Source organism: Vombatus ursinus, unplaced genomic scaffold (genome assembly GCF_900497805.2).
Source record: "Vombatus ursinus unplaced genomic scaffold, bare-nosed wombat genome assembly UNPS02014962.1, whole genome shotgun sequence".
NCBI classification, from domain to species: Eukaryota; Metazoa; Chordata; class Mammalia; order Diprotodontia; family Vombatidae; genus Vombatus; species Vombatus ursinus.
In genome coordinates, this window is record NW_020954740.1 from 965,392 (window position 1) to 979,960 (window position 14,569).

Below are 14,569 nucleotides of genomic sequence, written 5' to 3' on the forward strand. Positions count from 1 at the left end.
GGATGAAGTTTTCCACTGTTCCACTGTCTGTTAACACTGGTGTTAATTTTCCTTAACAGTCTTTTCTCCCTAGCTTTTCCATTCTGTTTCTCTTTTTTCATTTCCTCCAGGTACTCCTTCAGTCCCTGTGGCCAGGAAATTTTTTTTCTTTGAGTCTTTACCTGGTATGAGGTTACTTTCCTTTTTAGAGTTTACCCCCTTGGTGTCTCTCAAACCAAGGTATTTCTTCATGGTGTTCAGTTTTCCTTGGTTTGCTCCTTGAGACCTGTACGTGGCTCAAGCTCTACAACTGAGTGGTATAGGTGGGGCCTGCCTAGTCCTGAGTACAGTAATCAGATGAAGCCCCTCTTTTAAGGGACTTAAAGGCCTTTCTAGGCCTTTTCTACCTGGAGGCTTTTTGTCTTTTAGAGGCTGAGGTAGGTGTAAGGAACGATGGAACAGAGTAAATGGCAGAAATCAGTTTTATGAAGTCTCTTCTGCTGTAATGCTGTATGACTCATATGGCACTTTGCATATGCTGCCTTATATTACAGTTATTTGTGAATGTTTTATTTCTTATTTTTATTATTAACAATAGCCAGTCAGTCAACAAGCATTTGTTAAGCACTTCATGCTAGATGCTATATTATATGCTGGGGATAGGAAACAAAAATAAAAACAGGCCTTGCCCCCAAAAGGCTTACATTCTAATGGGGGAGACAACATATATAAATCAGTCTGTTGAAGGTAAAGATGGAAGGTAGCCTTAGAGGGAAAGGCTGTAGTAACTGTAGTAAGGCTGTGGGAACTGAGAAGGGCCTCCAGAAAGAGTCTGAAAAGATGCCAGAAAATCTTCAAGAGTTGGAGGGAGAGCATTCCGGGTACGAGGGGCAGGAGGTAAGGGAAAGGCAGCCAGTGCAAAGACACTGAGGCAAGAGATGGAGTGTCTTGTGTGAGGAACATTAAATAGGCCAATGAGGTTACGCCATAGAATACATGGAGAAGAGTAATGTATTTTAAAACAGTTAAGAATGGTCCAGGTTGTAATTAGCTTTAAAAGCTAAACAGAAGAGTTTATATCAGCAGAAAAAAAATCATAGTCTAAAAAACCAGTGGACAAAATCTTACCCAAATCTTCTATGTATTAAAAGGGTAGAACCAAAGGAGGTAACAAATAGGCTATTACTTTTTTTTTCTGTGTCCTTTTGTAAACCTGTCCAAAATTCTACCACCTTTGTCCTTGGTATTCTTTATATTTCTTTTTATAAATTTTTGTGTATGTAGATGTATGTGTTTGTGGATGTTTATGTAGCCATAGTTCTGTTGTTTTCTTTGTGAAATATCTCATATAGATCTTTCCATGTTTCCTTCTATATTTCAAAGTGAGTATCTTATTTCATCAACTAGATTGTAAACTCCTAGAGATCAGGGACAGCTCATGTTTTTTTCACATTCTTCAGAGTACCTAAACATACTGAACCCCTGAATGAATGAATTCTTGCATGCATAAATAAAAGAAAAAAAAAACTAGATGGCACCTAAGAATTAGAAAAAGTCCTGCAGTTAGGTTTGAGTCCCCTACAAATTTATCTTATCTCAACTGGTTCCTTACAGTAACAAGACCATCCCTTTACTGCTTATCAATTGAGTCTTTATCCTATTCCCTGAAACAGCTATTTCAGAACTCTTCTCTTCTAGTATCCCACACCATCCCATCCCTCAGTATGGAAGTTAGTCAACTAGCATTTATTAAGCCTCTACTATATGCTAGGATCTATGCTAAGGTTTAAGGATACAAAGAAGGGAAAAAACAGCCCCTATTCTGAAGGTGCTCACATTCTATTGGGGGAGACAACATGCAGAAAACATATACACACAAAATATATGCAGTGTAAATAGGAGATAATCAACAGAGGGATGGCATTAAGGGAAGTTGGAAGAGGCTTTTTTCAGAAAGTGGGACTTTAACTGAGTCATGAAAGAAGCCAGGGCTGGGGGGAGAGGGGAACCTAGGTGGCATAGTGGGTAGAGCACCGGTCCTGGATTCAAGAGGACCTGAGTTCAAATATGGCCTCAGACAGATAACACTACCTGTGTGACCCTGGGCAAGTCACTTAACCCCATTGCTTAGCCAAAAAAAAAAAAAAAAAGAAGCAAGCCAGGGAAGATAAGAGGCAGAGTAACAGTAAGAGAGTTCCAGACATGGAGAGCAGCCATGAAAAATTCCTGGAGTTGGGAAATGGATTGTTATGTTTAAGGAACAGAAAGGATTGCAGAATATGGTGGGGGGTGGAGGAGAGGGAGAGAGAGGAGTCCAAGGTATAAGAAGACTGGAAAGATAAGAATGAGCTAAGTTATGGAGGGTTTTATATGCCAAACATAGAATTTTGTATTTGATCCTGAAGGCATGAGGGAGACACTGAAGTCTACTGTATAAAAGAGTAAGATGGTCAGATTTGTGCTTTGGGAAGATCACTTTGACAGCTGACTGGAAGAAGGACTGTATGGGGAAAAGTCAGAGACACTGGTCTGCTTCAGGGTTTTGGCAGTGACAGGAGAAAAGAAGGTCTATATGAGAGATGGAACTTGTTGGATATGGGGAATGAGAGAGTATGGTGTCATGGTGACACCTTGATTTCAAACCCAGGTGACTTAATAGGATTTTAGTGCCCTTGAGAGTAATAGGGAAGTTACAAAGAAGAAAGAGTTTGGGGGGGTGGGGTGGATAATGAGTTCAGTTTCAGACATGCTGAATTTAAGATGTTCATGAAACATCCAGCTCAAGATTGCCTAGTAGACAGATGGAGATGCAAGACTAGATATCAGGTGAGAGGTTAGGGCTGGACAAATAAATCTGAGAATCATCTTCATGGAGATGATTGTTGAATCCATAGGAGCTTATAAGATTTTCAAGCAAAATATTATAGTGGGAGTAGAGAAGAGGGCCCAGGACAGAGCCTTGAGGGCTACCCCATGGTAAACAGATGTGACTTGGATGAAGATTTAACAAAGGAATCTGAGAGAGAATGGTCAGATGTGTAAAAGGAGAATCAGGAGAGGGCAGTGTCATAAACCTTGAGGGAAAAGCATATCAAGGAGAAGAAGTCAAACAATACTGTCAGAGGCTACAGAGAGATAAAGAAGGATGAGGATTTTTGTTTGTTTTTAATTGGAAAAAAAAATTTATTTTCAGTTCCAAATTCACTCCCTCTCCCACTCAGTGAGAAGGCAAGAAGTATGATTTGAGTCATGCAAAACATTTCCACATTAGCCATATTTCAAGGGGGGAAAAAAAGAAGAAAGAGAAAAAATGTGCTTCAGTATGCACTCAAGAGTCCATCAGTTCTCTGTCTAGAGGTGGATAACATTTTTCATCATGAGTCCTTTGAAATTGTCATGGATCGCTGTATCGATCAGTTGCGTCAAGAAGGATGAGGATTGAGAACAGACCATTAGATTTTGCAGTTAAGAAATCATTGGTGGTTTGTAGAGAGACGTTACTTTTGAATAGCGTTCAAGGTCAGAAGCTAGACTACAGAGGTAAGAGGGAGAGGAAAGAAAGTGAAGGTATTAATTGTAGATGACCTTCTAAAGCAATTTAGTTACAAAAAGGAGAAGAGATATAGGAATGTAGCTAGCAAGGATGGATCAAGTGAGGGTTTTTTGAGTCTGGGGGAGACATACACTTGTTTGTAGAGAACAGTAGACAGGAAGAAATTGAAGATAAATGAGACAGTAGGGATGATAGAGTGGACCGAGGTGGGGAACCTGTATTCTCGAGGCCACATGTGGCCCTGTAGGTCCTCAAATGCAGCCGTTTGACTGAATCCAAACTTTATAGAACAAATCCCCTTAATGAAAGGATTTGTTCTGTAAAACTTGGACTCAGTCAAAAAGCCACAGCCAGGGACTTAGAAGGCCACATATGGCCTCAGGGCTGCAGGTTCCCCACCCTGGAGTAGACAGTCATCTGGAAAACATGAAATAGAATGGGGTCACTTGTGCATGTAGAGAGGCTTGCTTTGGCAAGGAGAAGAACCATCTCTTCATGTGTGGAGGGGTAAAAGAGGAGAAAGCAGTAGAAGGTAATTCATTGACACATTCTGTCTTTCAGCCTCATTATGCAACTGAAATGGCCTTTTCCAAAGTCATCAGGGATATCTTGGAAATGGAAATAGGTTACCTTGTGACAATCACAGGGAGGTCTATCTCTTAGTCATTGCTCACAAGATTCTTGCCAGAGTGCTCCTTAATAGTCTGATCCTTCATCTGGAAGATGGTCATCTACTCAAGAGCCAGTGTGGCTTCAGAAAGGGCCAATAAACGGTCATGATGTTTGCAGTGCCAAGAACAGAACAGACACAACATTTGTCGATCTGACCAAGGCCTTTGATACTGTCAGACATGAGGGCTTGTGGAAGATCAGAGCAAAATTTAGTTGCCCAGAGAAGTTCATCCATATGGTACATCAGTTTCATGATGACATGCTTGAATAGATTTTGGATAATAGATGATGCTCTCGATCTTTCCCAGTCACCAGTGGAGTGAAGCAGGGCTATGTTCCTGGGGATCAAAGCTTGTTCCTATGCTTTTTAGCATGATGTTTTCAGTGATGTTGTCAGACTCCTTTAATGAGGACAAAAATGGCATCAAGGTCAGCTCCATGTTGACAGTAAATTATTTCTCTAGAAAAGGCTACAAGCCAAGACTAAAGTGGAGGGAGAGTTGGGGCTCGACTTTTTGTTCACAGATGGTTGTGTATGCAATGCAGCCTCAGAGGCTGAGATGCAATAGAGTATGGATTGATTTTCCTCCAGCCAGCACCACTCCATCCATACATGGAATCATCAATTACAGCAAATGGAGAAATATGGAAGGCTGTGGATAAATTAACTTACCTTGACAGTATACTTTCCACTGATGTACATATAGATGATGAAGTTGAGGCACACATTAGAACTAGATCAGTGTTTGGGAGGCTCCAGAGGAAAGTGTGGGAAAGAAGTGGTATTAGGCTGCCTATTAAACTGAAGGTCTATAGAACTGTTGTGCTGACCTCATTGTTGTGTGCCTGTGAAACCTGAACAGCATACCAGCACCATGCCAGGAAACAAAATCTTGAATTGTTTTAGGAAGTTTCTGAAGACCAACTTGGCATACCAGACACTGAAGTCCTTTCTTGAGCTGACCTGCCAAACATTCAAACTCTGCTGCAGAGAGAACAACTCTGATGTGTTGGCCATGTTGTTCAGAGGCCAAATCGACAACAACCAATCAGTGATCTCTTAATTGTCAAACCTGATGGGCTTTTTTTGATTCTTATCTTCAGTCTGTCAACAAGCAATTATTAAGTGACAACATTGTGCCATACACCCTTCTGAGCACCAGGGATTCAAAGACAGAAGGCAAACAGTCTCTTCCCTAAGAACATAAAATTCTAGTAGAGGAGGTAATATCTAAGTGTGTAAGTATCTACAAAATGAGCACAGGAAAAGATTTTATGTGGAAGGTGTTATTTGGGATGGAGTCTTGAAGGAAACCGAGGATTCCAAGATACAGAAAGAGGTACAAGAGTGCATTCTAGGCCTGAATGGTAACCAGTGGAAAAGACATAGAAACGGGATGATGTGTGTGTAACAGTAAGTAAGCCAGTAGATGGAGGGGAGTGATTTTTTAACTTAAAAGGTAGGAAGAGGGACTCAGTTGTGAGGATCTTTAAATGGGGAGACTGGGGAGTAGGTCAGACAGTTTAGGAATATCACTTGGTTAGCTGAGAAACTTGAGGTAAGGAGATTAAGTAGGTAATTACAATTAGTGAGTGGAGAGGAGGAAAAGACTTAGGAATTGGTAAGATAAGTGGTTTTCTTAAAAGTGAGGATATTATTGCCATCTTGAACCTGGGCGACTGGAAGGCTGGTAGTGCCTTCTACAGTATTAAGCAAGTTGGAAGATGAGAGTGTTTGGCAGATAAAGATAAGAATCCTAGAAATACTGAGTTTGAGGTGCCTATGGGATATCCATTTTGAAATGCCCAGTAATCAGCAAGTAATGTGATACTGGAGCTCAAAAGAGATACTGGGATGAGATAATATGGACATGGGAATCATCTGCATAGAGATGATAATTGAACTAATGGGAACTAACCCAATGAGAGAGCATTAAGAGAAAAGAAAACCAGGTCCAGGATAGACCCTTAGGTACACCCACAGTTAGTGTAGCATGGATGTAGTCTAGCAAAAGATACTTACAAGAAATGAACAGATGTTTAGGAAGAGAACTAGGAGAGAGTGGAGTCACCAAAAAAAAAGTTGAAAATATCTCAGAGGAGACCATGATAAATTGTATCAAGTGCTTCAGAAAGGATGAGGACTGCAAAGAACACATTAGATTCGGTAGTGAGGATATCATGGAGTCATAACTGGGACTTCATAGGTCATATAGTTTGGACCACCTGAGCTAGGGGGTTACTTCATTTTAGAGGGCACCTTGAACAAGCTAGAAGATACCCAGAAGAGGCTGCCCAGAATGGAAAGGGAACTTGAAACATTGCCATGGCAGGAGAAATCAGCTGAAGAAATTAGAGATGTGTAGCCTGCAAAAGAAAAGACTTGCAGGGGATCTAATGGTCTGACAAGACAGATTTTCGTCTCGGCATAAAGAATAACATTTAATTATTAGAGCAGTCCAAAAATTAAACAAGTCATCTCAGGGTGTAGTGGGCTCCCTCTTCCTGGAGGTCTTCAAGCAGAGTATGGGCAGTAGATGATTTGTCAAAGACATTATAGTGGGGATTCATGCTTTGGGCAGAGGTATCAAAGGGGATCTGTGCTTCAGACCCTTCCAACTTTATGAGTCTAAGAAAATTAAAGTTTTAAATTCTCACAGAGATATCTTTAAGGGCCCCAGAAGTCCACAGCTTACAGGTTGGGAACTACTGATTTAACATAATTCAATTCAATTCAGTTCTGTTCAGTTAGTACACATTAAGTACCTGGTATGTACAAGGCACAGTTTTTGGCACAAGCATTACAAAGACAATTCTTTTCTTCCAAGACCTTACGTTCTTCTAGGGAATACATACATATACACATACACATATATGTATGTATAACTATAACAAAATAATTTGAGAAAGCAGAAAGCTCAACTGGAGTGATTCGAGTGGGACAGGATCAGGAAAGATTTCCTGGAGGAGATAGCACCTAAGTTCAGTCATAATTATGATAATAATAATCAACATTATAAACATTATAAACAACAGCACTTACTTTGTTCCAGGCACTGTATTAAACACTTTGCTGTTATTAACTCATTTGATTTTCACAGCAACCCTGGGAGGGAGGTACTCTTGTTAGTCCATTTTATAGCTGAGTTAACTAAGGCAAACAGAGATTAAGTGACTTGCCCAGAGTCACGCAGCTAGTAAGTCTGAGGTCAGATTTCAATTCAGGTCTTCCCAACTCCAGGCCCAGTGCCATATCTCTTTTGCCACTTAGTCTCAAAGGAAGACAGGGGTTATAAGAGGTGGAGATAAGGAGGAGATGGGAGATAAAATGTCTAGACTACACATAGTGTGAAATAAAGCTTAAGAAGGAACCAGATGGTAGAAGACCTTAAAAGCCAGGCTAAGGTGTTGGCATTTTGTCCTGTAGGCATTCTGATGCCCCTGTTTTGTTTCTTCTTTTGGCAGCAGTGGCTAATACTTGTTTTATCTTTGTGTCTCTGCTTCCTTATTAAGTCGGTCATAATGCTCTATAAACAAACACTTGTGTATTAGTTGGATTGCTATTTAATAAAGAAGACTATTATATAAACCCTTATGCTATAAATCTTTTTGAAAAGGGGAACCAAACAGGATTCAAATTTTGCCAGTATTATTAACAATATACTATAATAATTATTTTCCAAACTTTTAAAAACTTCATTCTTTAAACTTTACAACTTCTAATTTGTTGATTAATTTTATGTGAGAATATTGTACTATATGCTGGGGGTGGGGGTACAAAGATGAGCTCCCAAATTCTATGATTTTGTGAGTACACTGGTGAAAATTTCACTGTCATTGCTATGAAAATAGTTTTTAGTTGTTTCTTAGAGTGCTATCTTGTGTATATCTCAAAATATAGGTCTTCTGAAGGATAGGATTCTCTACTTTTTAATGATAATATCTATGTCATTAATCGTGGCAATTGTTATTGACTTTGTAAAATGTACATTGGTAGTAAAAAAGTTTCTGATGTTAGCACTAAAAATTGTAGATTGGGAGGAATGTGGTTTTGAAGACTCTGAGTCTCCTACTCGGTGCTAACATCTGTCACTAGATGGAGACTCAGCATAGCTTGGTGATCTTTGCTAACACAAAAAACAAGCGAATCTTGAATTTGGGTTTGTCCTTTGAGGTTTTGCGTTTCAAAATTTTACATACTTCCGCTACACTATTATGTATTTAAAAAACTTGATATTTAGCATAATTCTAAGGTTTTGATAGAACCCTTTTAGAGTTTTAAATTAAACTAATATATACTGTAATATACAAGATTTAGCCTGTACATCTTCCCCACCCCCAGCCAAATCTGACTTGTATAAAACCTAAGAGAAGCCTATAACTATACTCCTAGTACCCTAGCCACAGCTTAAACTTCACTGGTGTTGAAGCCTGTGCCAAGTGCCCCTGCTGCTCATACTGCAAGATAAAGAAAGCACATACCTCCTCCTTATACCCTGTTAGAATTGGATGCAAGTCCACAGTAACAAAGCTGGGTCAAGTATTGCAGGTGAATTTCAGAGGCTGGGTCAGGGAAAAGGAGCAATTTAGACTATAGGAACAAGTATGCTTATGTTGCAGTCAGAGATGGTTTACCGTTGTCAAAATGTCTCATCTTTTTTGAACGTGATTGGGCAGAGTTTGAAAACTCTAGCAGTTAATGGCTAGAAAAAGCTTTAGGAAGTTTTCAAAGAGTTGTCTGTGGTGGACTGTGGTTTCCTCTTATTTTCATCTTAATGTGTTTCATGTGTCTCTATCTCCTGACCCTTGGCAAAATAATGTCAGCATTCTCCAGGTGGTCCATGGTCAGGTCCATTGTGGTTACCAGCAGAACACAGAACACTTCACAGAGTAGGTGTGAGTTATGAGATGTCATGCAAATTTGGCCCAAAAGTCATGTTTCTATATCTTTGCAAATAAACTCAGTTTTCTTTCACCGAAAGAGTACCTAGTATTGAGGGAATCATTTATGATACATATAAGTAACTACCTATATCATTACCCTTGCAGATAGAGATCTAACTACAGAACCATTTAACTTTTTGCCCTTTCTTGTATCCCTTCCTGAAGTGAGATAGGATGGCTAGGGCTAGGTGATGGGGAACAGATTCTTTAGAGTTCTCTGTTCTCTTCTCCAAAGAATTTGTAATTTGGGCAGTCTTGGATTTCACTTGCCACTTTGGACTAGACCTATGCTGATTTAAGGAACTACCTGTATGGAAATTATTTCCACTGATACAGACTGGCAGGTCACCTGTAAATGATAGATAGAGGCAGTAAGAGGTTAAGTCACCTGCCAATAGGTGACAGAGGCATAGCTTGATCCTGAGTCTTCCTGACTCCAGTGGCAGTTCTTTGTATTATGTATTACGTGTTATGATAGTTCTTCACAGTTCAAAGCGAAACAAAAGTTTACCTTGAATGAATATTCAACATAGGCTCCAAATATTCTCTGTAATGCCACAATAAATACTGTCTCATTATTTTCCTTATGCCTTCTATGTTTTCTTCATGCATAGTTGCCATATTAATTAGTCTCTAGGATGAGAAAGGAAATATAACAGAGATCCTTGAAGACATCTCAACCTAGCTTAGTAGCTATAAGGCACACACACACATGCACTTTACTTGGATACTATGAATGTTCCATAATTTCCCTTCATTGAATCAGATTGAAAGTAGTCCACACATTCATATATTATGTGACTCTCATGTTTTACCATAAATCCTCCATTGAAAATCTCTCCAGCATTTGGTAGCTTTCCTTATTTTGTTTTTATATTTCATATGAAATATTTTGTTTTTATATTTTATATGAAATATTTATATATTATTTTGTTTTATATAATTTTAAAATTATTGATATATTTTGTTTTTACATCACCCACATTTCCCATTGTATTCCTCCCCAGCTCCTCCAGAGAGCCATCTCTTATGATGAAGAATAAAAGAGGAGAAAATGCAGCAAAATTAACCCACGTATCAAAAAAAGGCCAACAGTATGTGTAACGTTCCATACTCATAGGCCTCCCCCTTCTGCAAAGAAATGAGACTAGGGACCTTTTCATTCTTGTTATTTTTCTTGTTCTTTTTAGGCCTCAAGTGTCTTGAATGTATTATTCAGGCTATCTGCTTGTTCTTTTCATCTCACTGTCTAGGCCATCTTGTCCTACATATACTCAGTGATATCTTTTTGATTCTTAGTGGAAATCAGCAGTGATTGTATACAGCACCATACTTCCATCTACAGGGGAGCTTTCTATTGCCCTTTCAGTTGTTTGTTTGAATTTTTCTGATGTTATATTCTGTGAGTCATAGCCAGATAGCATCACTTGGAGAATATTGGTATTGAATCGATAAACTTTTATAGCAATACTCATTTTTAGATCATTGAAATCACTCTGATTTTTCATATGCATTCCAGGGTACTGCTTAGCTTGGAACCCCAGCCTATTATCCATCTATAGTACCCAAGATGCATATATTGGTGGTCTTATTCATTGAACCACCTCTCCAGTTCCATGTTATAATCTGGGCAGTCTAGATTTTTCATACACTTTTTTTCACCCATTGTGACTGGTTAAATTGATATCTTTTGGATTGTTGTAAATTTCACTGAGAAGGCTTTGTAGCATTTTAGAACTCAAAACAATTAATTTTGGAGTCCATCACCACTTATAAGAAATTCATCTTTTGTTTTGACTTTATGATGGCTTTCTTCCATGTCACTGGCAAACATACATCTCCCTGCTTTAGACTTCCCATGATAACTTGCAACAGATTGTCAAAATAGTCTACGCAGTCAAGTCTGCCTTAGAATCTTACATGATTTTGACATGCATGAGGCAAATTATTTGAAAATGGCTTTTTAGTTTACGTTTTGTTCTATATAAAGAACAGTTAGGTGGCACAGTGGATAGAAAACTACCCGGAGTCACAATGAACTGAGTTCAATTCTAGCTGTGTGACCCTGGGCAAGTCACTTAACCATTGTTTGCCTCAGTTTCATCAATTGTAAAATGAGGATAATAATACTGTTTACCTCCCAGGGTTGTTGTAAGGATCAATGAGATGTTATTTGTAAAGCGCTTAGCACAGTGCCTGGCATATAGTAAGCACTAAATGTTTATCTCTCTTCTCCCTTCCTCTGTTCCCCAGTTAGTTATAACCTCTGAATATCACAGTTCTTCTCAAAATTGAAAAGGTAAACTTTTGGCTAGGGCTTGTAAGGAGAAATTTTTAAAGAATCCTAAGTCTGATAAAAAAATTATAATCCTTGAATTTTAACCTGAGCTTGTAGAGATTAGTTGACTTTCTTGAAGACTACACAGATAGCGTCATTGTTAGAGCTAGAACCCTATCTCCGGACATAGTCTATTCCAGAGATTCTTAACAAGGTATATTTGAACTTTAAAAATACATATATATGTGTGTATATATATATATATATAGAGAGAGAGAGAGAGAGAGAGAGAGAGAAAACTATTTCAGTATAATTGGTTTCCTTTGTAATCTTGTGTATTTTATTTTATGCAATTTAAAACATGATTTTGAGATGGAGGTTCATAGGCTTCACCAGACTGAAAAGTTCCATTTCAATAAAGAGGAGCCCACTTCTTTATGAAAACTTTGATTCCTATAGCTACAAGTTAACTTTTTACTTCTGAAATCTTATAGGAGTTATAAACTATTCATGTGTCACATGCTAACTTTGGTTTAATTTATTTGTGTGAATGTTTTGACTTAAATTCCATGAGAGAAGAGATCATTTCTAATTTTAATTATCTGCACCCAGCAGAGTGCAGCATTGTAAGGATTCATGTATTTGTTGAATAAATGATATAGGATAATTCTTAAATATATCTATGTAAAAAGTCTCTTTTTTGCCCTTTTTGTTTCAAGGTATGAGGAAGAATTCATAAAAATTGGATCCTTAAAATATTTATACTTTTTTGTCTGTTATTCCAGAAAAATAATACAACTTCTTAAAAAAATTTTCTCTTGCAGATGCATATGAAACAGCCAAGATGCTTTGTGAACAGTATTATATGGTAGCCCCAGAATTGGAAATTGAAGAATTCAATGGTAAAAATAAAAATTAATTTTGTTCTTACATATAGGAGGTGATTTAGTTGCTGCTAACATTTAGTTGCTGCTAATATGAGCCAACATTTACTATGTAAATGGCTACTTGTGTGTCCTTGGCTAAGACCCTTGAACCTTTCTAGGCATCTGTTTACTTATCTTTATAACAGAGACACCAGTACTTAAGTGTTATTGGTATATACCAACAATGTTGTTGTGAGGGTCAAATAAGAATATGTATATAAAATCAATGGTAAAATCATTTTAGACCATTATTATTTTGTCAGTCAGTTTTGTCAGGGGTTGCAAAGAAAGGCAAAAGACAGTTCATACCCTCAAGGAATTAAAAGTCAAATGTAGGAGACGCTATTCAAACAATTATGTACAAACAAACTACATAGAGGACAAATTGGAAATAATCAGCAGAGTGAAGGCACTGGGATTGAGGGGGATCAGGAAAGGCTTCCTGTAGAAGGTGAGGTTTTGGTGGGGACTTGAAAGAAGCCAGGGAGACCAGGAGGCATGGAGGACAGCCAGCAGAGATGCCCAGAGTCAGGAGATGGCATGTCTTGTTTGAGGAAAAGCAATGAGGTGGTGTTGTCGTTTATCATCATCATCATCATCAACCTATCACCCTGTGCTTGTATTAGTTTAAAAACCTTCTGTCTGCTTTTCTTACTTCTGTCTGGTATCTCCCTTCCAGCCCATCCTGCATCCTGTGGCCAGACCAGTTTTTTTTTTTAAAATAACTTATTTAAAAAATTTTTAAGCTAAACACTTAATAAAATAAGCATTTCTGTATAAAAGTAGAACCCCTCCAAAAAAGGATGTTTGTGCATCTGTAAAACTGTAAACTTCCAATACACACTCCTTGATTTTTCTTTTAAGTGTATAATAAATTCAATATGTAACTTTCCAAGCTGCCCTGCTTTATGCATTCTGTTTGGTTTTCCTTCTATTCTTTAAAAAATACTTCAATAATCCTTTTTTTCCCTCTCTTTTGTTTTTATAACAACCCATTCATTAGCCCTACTCTCCCACCACCTGCTTCCACACGGAAAAAAAAAGAATGACAAAGGAAAACAAAACCTTTGTAACAGATACGTATAGTTGGGCATAACAAATTCTTATGTTTGTCATGTCTGGGGAAAAAAACAACTCATCTTTCTTAACAAATTTTTAATCAGGTCACTCTCCAGTCCAAAAATATTAACTCCCCTTTCCCTACCATATCAAGTATGAATTCTTTTGCCTGGCTTTCAGGGCTCTCAAAAATCTGGCGTATTTCATTCATTTATTCATTTATTCAGCAAGACTTTTTTAAGTTCTATAATGTAAAAGGTATTCTGTCAGGCACTAAAGAAACAAACAACTCATTTGACTGCCTGCTCTGGTTGTTTGTGAACCTAACGTGCCTTTTTCTTAAACCTCATTTTTACTCATCATTTCCCTCATGGATTTGATTGCCCTTTAACCTTCCTTCTGTTCACATCCTTCAAGTCCTAGCTTAGGGCCTCCCCCCCAGATAAAATCATCTTGACCTGATTAATTGGGCCCACATTTATATTTGCCTTTTCTGAGTTCTTATAACTCTTACTCTTTCTACATTTTGACAATTAATCACATTTTTTCACTTTATGTTAGTTCCATCTCTGTAAAAACTTTTTAATCTCATATATTTGGGGGTTTATATTCCTCATGACATCAAGCACACAAGATTAAGACAATTTCTGACTGAAAGGGACCTTTGAGAACATCTAGTCTCACTTATAAATGAGACAGTTGAGACCCACAGAGGTGAAGCGGCTTGCTCGTTATTTGAGCTAAACTTGTCTGTGAGCTCTGAGAGCTCTGTGAACTTAAGGGCTATCTTACCTAATCTTTTTTTTTTTTAAGTACTCAGGTCTAATTCAGTGTTTTGCAAATAGTAGTCACTTAATATGTGGGGTGTTTTTTGGGGGGGGGAATGAATAAATGGATGAATAGACACTTATTAAAAATTCATTTAATTGACCCATTCTTCAGCATTAGAAATAGCAAGTCTTAATTGGCTTTGAGCATTAATGTTTTAGGGTCCTTCTGACTGAAGCACCTTTAAACCTATAGTAGTTTTTCATCTATTGAACTAAAATAGGTTGAGAGGTAGCTATAGACTTTTAGGGGTTACTTCTATCCTATAAGAACAATTAATTGTTTGCAGTTTAGAAGAGCAGCATCTTCTCTAATGCAGATTAAGTTTTG

The 14,569-nt window shown here is 38.0% G+C and overlaps 1 protein-coding gene across 1 annotated transcript in view; it reads left to right on the forward strand.

Moving 5' to 3' along the window:
* The window catches only part of PDK3 (pyruvate dehydrogenase kinase 3), a 101,173-nt gene that overhangs the window by 66,270 nt on the left and 20,334 nt on the right, over positions 1 to 14,569 (forward strand). Inside the window, exon 6 of the mRNA XM_027845459.1 lies at positions 12,251 to 12,328. Coding sequence (XP_027701260.1) covers positions 12,251 to 12,328 — 78 coding nt within the window. The remainder of the gene's footprint in view (positions 1 to 12,250; positions 12,329 to 14,569) is intronic.